Raw genomic sequence first — 8,103 nt, 5'->3', positions numbered from 1 at the left:
TTGTATGGCCTTGCCTTACAATATAAAGCGCCTTGGGGCAACTGTTTGTTGTGATTTGGCGCTATATAAAAAAAATTGATTGATTGATTGATGATATGGTTTATTTTGTTTGGTGACTCACAGATAATGGACATTGGGAGATTGTCAGTTAAACCCACCATCAAAAATCTTGGGGTGATGTTTGATAGTGGTTTTAACTTTAAAAACAAATTGATTCTGTGGTCAAATTGAGCTTTTATCAACTACAGCTTTTAGCAAAGGTGAAGCCTTTTTTAAATCGTGTAGTTCTGGAAAAAGCCATTCATGCTTTTATTAGTCCTCGGCTGGACTATTGCAGTGGACTTTATGTTGGAGTCTCCCAGTCTTTGGCGCCACCATACTTCCCCGAGCTGCTGACACATCGGGACCAAACCAGAGCTTTGACATCATCTAACCAGTGTGCACTGGAGGTTCCAAGGTCCAGAAACTGTCACTGGGGAAACCGGGCTTCCTCTGTTGTCACACCCAGACTGTGGAACAAGCCCCCCCCACCGCTGACCTGGACGTTTTTAAATCTAAATTAAAAACCTTCCTTTTTAGAACAGCTTTTGCACAACCAGCAGCGCTGTGACATTTTATTTGGTTCTTATCTGCAAATATTTTTGGATATATATTTTTTATTGATGTGTCTGTTTTAAATTTGCTTATTGTCTTATGGTTTAAAGTTATTCTCTGTGATTTTTATCTGACTATGAAGCACTTTGGTCACCCTCTGGGCTGTGGAAAGGGCTATAGAAATAAAGTTTGATTGATTGATTACTGATCATTTTTATGGCTTTCTTTTGCAATAAAACACTGAATTCGTGTTTATGTGTTTCCCCAAACCTCAATACAGTATGACATATATGGAGCTATTCATGAATAATATAAAGTGATTAGAGAATACTGAGAGAGGAAAGCTTGTGCTTTATACAGAATTACAATGGCTTTAGACATTTTAGATTTAACATAGTTTGTGTTTTCCATCTTAATTGATCATCAATAAAAACTCCAAGAAATTTTGTTTCAGTTGCAATTCAAGCATCATTCAATAATACATTTCTGCTTAAATTCCTCAGCTTATTTCCAAATATAGTATGCTTTGTTTTACCAAGATGAAGCAATAATTTGTTTGAACCCTCCTGATTTTCCCTGAGGGAGTCTTCCCAAGGGGTCAATAAAGTTCTATCTGATCTAATCTAATCTGAATCAAATCATTGTTTAAATTTCTGTAATTCCTTCTCCATCATGTCCAAAAGCTGTCCAAAATGATCCCGCCCAGACCTCCCGATCCACACACACCTCCCCCAGCTCCTCCGGGGGAACCCTGAGGCATTCCCAAGCCAGCTGCGAGATGTATTCCCTCCAGGGTGTCCTGGGTCTTCCCCAGGGCCTCCTCCCAATGGGACGTGCCCGAAACACCTCTCCAGGGGGCATCCGAAAAAGATGCCCGAGCCACCTCAACTGACTCCTTTCAACGTAGAGGAGCAGCAGCTCGACTCCGAGCTCCTCCTGAGTCACATATATTATTAATATGTAAAAGAAACAACAATGGTCCTAGGACTGAACCCTGGGGCACCCAGCATGTCATCTTCAAAATATCAAAATTTATCCCACCAATATGGGAACACTGATACCTGTTGTGTCAGTAGCTCATTAACCAATCATGTGCCAATCCCCTGATACTACACTTCTGGAATTTATCCAGTAGTAAGGTATGAACTATGGTGTCACATGCTTTCTGTAAATCAAAGAAAGACCCTACAGTATGTACTGCTTATTCTCAACTGCATTTGTTATTTGTTCAACAAAGTCAATTACAGCTAATGAAGTAATGCGATTCTTTCTGAATCCACGTTGCTGTTTGCTGAGTATATGATGTTTAGTTATAAAATCATTTAACTTCTTTACAAATACCTTTCCAAATGTTTTAAATTGTAGTAACAGTGAGATTGGTCTATAATTTGAAAAGACATGTTTGTCACCAGATTTGAACAGTGGAATCACTTTAGCCATTTTTTATTTTGGAAGGAAATTTCCCAGTCAATGACAAATTATAGATACAGTTGTATGCAAAAGTTTGGGCCCCCTGATAGTTTCCATGATTTTCCTTTATAAATCATTGATTGTCTGGATCAGAAATTTCAGTTAAATATATCATATAGCAGACAAACACAATGGATATTTGAGAAGTGAAATGAAGTTTATAGGATTTACAGAAAGTGTGCAATAATTATTTAAACAAAATTAGGCAGGTGCATAAATTTGGGCACCCTTGTCATTTTATTGATTTGAATACATTTAGCACTAATTATTGGAACACAAAATTGGTTTGGTAAGCTCACTGACCCTTGACCTCCTTACACAGGTGAATCCAATCATGAGAAAGGGTATTCAAGGTGGCCATTTGCAAATGTTTCCCCTCTTTGCATCTCTTCTAATGAGTGGCAACATGGGAGCCTCTAAACAACTCTCAAATGATCTGAAAACAAAGATCGTTCAACATCATGGTTTAGGGGAAGGAACCAAAAAGCTATCTGAGAGATTTCAGCTGTTAGTTTCCACTGTGAGGAACATAGTGAGGAAATGGAAGACCACAGGCACAGTACTAGTTAAGGCCATAAGTGGCAGGCCAAGAAATATCTCAGATAAGTTGAAGAGAAGGACGGTGAGAACAGTCACAGTCAACCCACAGACCTGCTCCAAAGATCTACAACATGATCTTGCTGCAGATAGTGTCTCTGTGCATCGTTCAACTATACAGCACGCTTTGCCCAAAGAGATGCTGTATGATGCTGTAATGCAGAGGAAGCCTTTTCTGCGTACACACCACAAACAGAGTCACTTGAGGTATGCTAAAGCACATTTGGACAAGCCAGCTTCATTTTGGAATAAGGTGCTGTGGACTGATGAAACTAAAATTGAGTTATTTGGACATAAGGGGCAGTACGCATGACTGAAATAGAACACAGCATTCCAAGAAAAACACTTGCTACCTACAGTAGTATTTGGAGGTGGTTCCGTCATGCTGTGGGGCTGTGTGGCCAGTGCAGGTACTGAGAATCTTGTTAAATTTGAGGGTCACATGGATTCAAGTCAATATCAGCAGAATCTTGAGAACAATGTTCATGAATCAGTGACAAAGTTGAAGTTGTGCCGGGGCTGGACCTTTCAACAAGACAACAACCCTAAACACTGCTCAAACTCTACTAAGGCATTCATGCAGAGGAACAAGTACGTTCTGGAATGGCCATCTCAGTCCCCAGACCTGAATATTATTGAAAATCTGTGGTGTGATTTTAAGTGGTCTGTCCATGCTCAGAACTCAACAAACCTGAGATGTTTTGTAAAGAAGAATGGTCCAAAATACCTTCAACCAGAATCCAGACTCTCATTGGAAGCTATAGGAAGCGTTTAGAGGCTGTTATTTCTGCAAAAGGAGGATCTACTAAATATTCATATTTTGTTTAAAGAATTATTGCACACTTTCTGTAAATCCTATAAACTTCATTTCACTTCTCAAATATCAGTGTGTTTGTCTGCTATATAATATATTTAACTGAAATTTCTGATCCAAACAACCAATGATTTATAAAGGACAATCATGGAAATTACAACTGTATAAGTTAAAGGTTTAACAATACAATCAATGATATTCTTTATCAAAAACCTATCAAAATTATAACTGTCAGTTGAACTGCAGGAACACGGTTAGTGACCCCTGCTGTACTTTAAATATATATTTCATATACTCCAAGCACACACGTCACCAACCCTGTTCCTGAGGGCCCCTGCCCTGTATGTTTTCCAAATCTACCTATTCAAGTCACAGCAGGTCTTTTAAAAGTGGTGTCTTCCAGCTCTTGATTGGCTGAGCACACCTGACAGAGTTAATTACCTGGAGTGGAACAGGGGGAGTTAGAAAACACGCAGGGCAGGGGCCCTCCAGGACCAGGGATGGGCACAGCTGGTCTACAGGGACTATAGATTATAGGGTTCTAGGGTCTATAGGTTATAGGGATGATTTAGGCTATATATTATAGGGTCTACATATTATAGGGTTTTAGAGACTATATACAGTTGTGGTCAAATGTTTACATACCCTGGCAGAATTTTTTTTATTTTTTGTTGGCCATTTTTTTAGACAATACAAACAATAACACAAAAACTTTTTTCACTCATGGTTAGTGGTTGGGTGAAGCCATTTATTGTCAAACAACCATGTTTCCTCTTTTTAAATCATGTCAACAGAATCTACCCAAATGACCCTGATCAAAAGTTTACAGGGGGAGGTTATGGTCTAGTGACTGGAAAATCACTAAGAGCCCTTGGGCAAGGTCCTTAATCCCTTAGTTGCTCCCGGTGTGTAGTGAGCACCTTGTATGGCAGCACCCTGACATCGGGGTGAATGTGAGGCATTATTGTAAACTGCTTTGAGCGTCTGATGCAGATGGAAAAGCGCTATATAAATGCAGTCCATTTACATCCCCCTGTTCTTAATACCATGTGTAGCCCCCTTTAACATGAATGACAGCTTTGAGTCTGTCTTCTTTCTGACCGCAAAGGAAGTTCAGCGTCCCCTAAAATGTCAAAAATTAAATGGTCAAATATGTACAGTTGTGACTACAAATGCGTTAGAACACATTCACCTCAGAGACGAGTCCCTTCACAATCAGCTACTTATGACAAATCAACTGACTCGGTCTCATTAATGTCTCGTACATCCCCCAGTCAGTGTGTTCGCCCGTAGAAGCTGAGCGTCTGTTCACTTCAATGCCACTGCATGGAACAGTTTTATTAATTTCCTCCAAACTCGATCAATCAATCAATCAATCAATCAACATTTATTTATAAAGCGCTTTACAGCACCGACTGGTGTCCAAAGTGCTTAACATTAAAAACACAAATTTACAAAATAAAACACATATAAAATAAAATTTTAAAACAACACATAAAAAAAGAACATAAAAATAACAGAACATGTCACCTCCCCACTAAGTGTTAAAAGCCAGTTTAAATAAATAAGTCTTTAACTTAGATTTAAAAAGTGCTAGGTCAGGAATAGTACGTAACTCAAGAGGTAGCTCATTCCACAGTCTGGGGCCAGCTACCGCGAAAGCATGATCACCCCAGCGTTTATATCTTGACCTTGGAACATCTAAGTAAAGCTGGCCAGACGCCCTTAACGTCGATGGTCATTGGCTAAAGACCACGGTTTTGTCCCTCCCCCGGATGCTCAGCGTCTCTGGGGGTGAATGGAGCTGTGGGAGTACGGCATCAGATCAGTGACAAAACCCCACTTGAGTAAAAAATGCGTTCACGCGTAGATATTAATTGTGCGCACACAAATTATCTCTGTGCCCGCGCAAAGGTGCTGCATGCGAGGTCCCACCCGTTCGAACTTGATTTCTGCTCGTGCGCAGAGGATTCCTGCTCACTCGCTTGAAACTTATGGCACTATGGGGGAGGGAACCAGGTCGGCACTGGCTCTGCTATGATTGGCCATCTTTGGAGAGCGAGGTTTGAGTGACAGCCCTCCTCTGATGCGGAGGTCAGTCGGAGACAACAGCGTTAAGCGACTATCACCTTGTTTCTGCTTCAAACTTCACTCCAGTCGTCATCTATCTCAGCGACAGATCTCATTTCCACATAAATTCAGCATTATTTCAGAACAAATGACAGAAAGTCCTAAAAACAACCTCCTGACACTCGTCTGCAGACTGACTCTGAGTCTGACTCTCTGAGTCTGACTCTGTACACCCAAACCAATCAAAGGGAATAATGTGATTATTAACCATCAGATGACAAATTAAAACCTCTTAAATCACATGCAAACCGTGACACCACCACCTCCCCGAAGGAGACAACAGCATCTCCTTTTATATATATATGAATCAAATCCAAACAAAACTGGTCCTGTACAAAATCCTGAAACATCTGCATAGGTTACATACACAAATATTTTTTTCAAGACAAAACCAAACATCATTCACTGGAAAAAATGAGTTTAAACTTAATAATAAATCTCTATTATTGACTGAATCCAATAATGTTTTTAAAGTAGTTAATTTTATTGACAAATTTGATTTGTAAATGTTTGGTTGACCTATATTTTCTTTTCTTTTATTATTTATAAATAATATTCAATAAGCCCTTTATGTTCTTGTATTTTGCACCTGAGCAGAAAAACTTTGCGCAAGCAGAAATCAAGTTCGAGCAGATGGGGGTGGGGGGGCTGGACCTCGCGTGCAGCCCCTTTGCGTGCAAGGATTATTTGTGCGCGCACAGTTAATATCTATGCACAAACACATTTTTTTTTTTTTTTTTTACATGAGTGGGGTTTTGTCACTGATCTGGCACCATATGGGAGGGCCTGGACGCTGAGCTTCTGCATGATGATTGGAGGATCAGTTGAAAGGCTGAATCCTGTTTTGACTGACAGCTATTTTGAGATAAACACAGTCACGTAATCATCAGGAGCTCAGTACCGTCATGGATTTTACACAGTCAAACACAGTTGTTTGACAATAAATGGTTTCACTCAACCACTAACCATGAGTGGAAAAAAGGTTTGAGAAATGGCCAAAAGAATCAAAAGTATGTAACCTTTTTGAGCACAACTGTATTACAGGGTCTACAGGGACTATAGATTATAGGGTGAGAGGGTCTATAGATTATACACTTATAGGGACTATAGATTATAGGTTTATAGGGAGTACAAATTATAGATTTATAGGGACTACAGATTATAGAGTTGTAAGGACAACAGCTGTATCTTCAGTAGTCTCCTGCTGTTGGTAATAAAAAAAACAGGTCACTGGATTATTTGCTGATCAATAACAGTCTTTGTGTTGTCATAATTGGTTCATTTTTTGAATAAAACTTCGTAAAAGTAGACTATTGTTGGGTTAGGGTTTTCAAATCCAAATTTCTGATAAACTACTCATGAAGGGAAAAAAGCGTTTCCATGTTCTACAGCACAGTACTGAGTGAAACTGTGGTGGGAGACATTGGTTTGGATCCGGTGACACACTGGTGAGGTGTCTTAGTGTTTCCATCTGTCGGGCAACAATACCCCCTGCAGGTGGCTATGTGATACTGCTGAAGATGGTACTGTGTGGGGTTTTAACCGTGTTGGTGAGGAGTCCAGTCTGGGAGCTGGTACTGTTCTGACTGTTAAACCTTCCCAAGGCCAAATCCTTGTTCCTCCATCCATCCTCCCCATCATTCCCTCCAATGCCAACTCTCTGGACAGGTAGCTCCACCCTCAGCCTTTTCCAAAAGCGGGAAGTTAGCTCTCTGGATTTATCCCCCTGCCACTGGACCAGAACCAGGGCTACCCGGGCCCTCCTCAGCTCCCTCACCCAGCCCTTGCGCTGCACTGGCTTGTACTGGACCAGGATCACCCGCAGGTGCCCGCCCAGTGCCATGTCATCAATGCCAGCCTTCAGCTCCAGCAGAGCCTGGGAGCCCTGGGAGGCATAGCCTGGGCTAATGACCACCAGGAGGCGCCGGCTGCGAGCCACAAAATTCAGAGTCTCATCTGTGATGGCTGAAGAGGCAGAGAGGGACAGACCAATCAGTGATGGACAGAAGGAAAGAGCACATATTTCCAAATTTCTACCATCAAGATCATCAAAAGTACAGTTACCGCTCTTCCTCAGTCTGGACCTGAACTTCCTGTCCTCCATCCATTAAAGCAGTGTACATCCACTAACATATTCATCACATGTCCAAACCACTTCAACCTGCCTACCTGAACTTTCTGAGATGTTTCTCCACTTTTGAATTTTCTGCTAATTCTCTCCTTCCATCAAAACCATGTCAACGTTCAACAGCCCACAACTCCAGCACGCGCCCAACAAATCGACTCCAGCGCACGCCCGACACGTCGGCTCCAGCGCACGCCCGACCCGTCGGCTCCAGCGCACGCCCGACCCGTCGGCTCCAGCGCACGCCCGACACGTCGGCTCCAGCGCACGCCCGACACGTCGGCTCCAGCGCACGCCCGACACGTCGGCTCCAGCGCACGCCCGACACGTCGGCTCCAGCGCACGCCCGACACGTCGACTCCAGCGCACGCCC

General features: G+C 41.9%; 1 protein-coding gene across 1 annotated transcript in view; it reads right to left on the bottom strand.

Moving 5' to 3' along the window:
* Positions 1-5,095: 5,095 nt before the first annotated feature.
* LOC117509337 (interleukin-1 receptor accessory protein-like) overlaps positions 5,096-8,103 on the bottom strand; it is a 70,910-nt gene continuing 67,902 nt past the window's right edge. Inside the window, exon 12 of the mRNA XM_034168995.1 lies at positions 5,096-7,570. Coding sequence (XP_034024886.1) covers positions 7,107-7,570 — 464 coding nt within the window. The 3' untranslated portion in view covers positions 5,096-7,106. The remainder of the gene's footprint in view (positions 7,571-8,103) is intronic.

Source organism: Thalassophryne amazonica, chromosome 4 (genome assembly GCF_902500255.1).
Source record: "Thalassophryne amazonica chromosome 4, fThaAma1.1, whole genome shotgun sequence".
Classification (NCBI taxonomy): domain Eukaryota; kingdom Metazoa; phylum Chordata; class Actinopteri; order Batrachoidiformes; family Batrachoididae; genus Thalassophryne; species Thalassophryne amazonica.
Note: the sequence above shows the minus strand (reverse complement) of the source record. Positions and strands in the feature narration are given on the sequence as shown.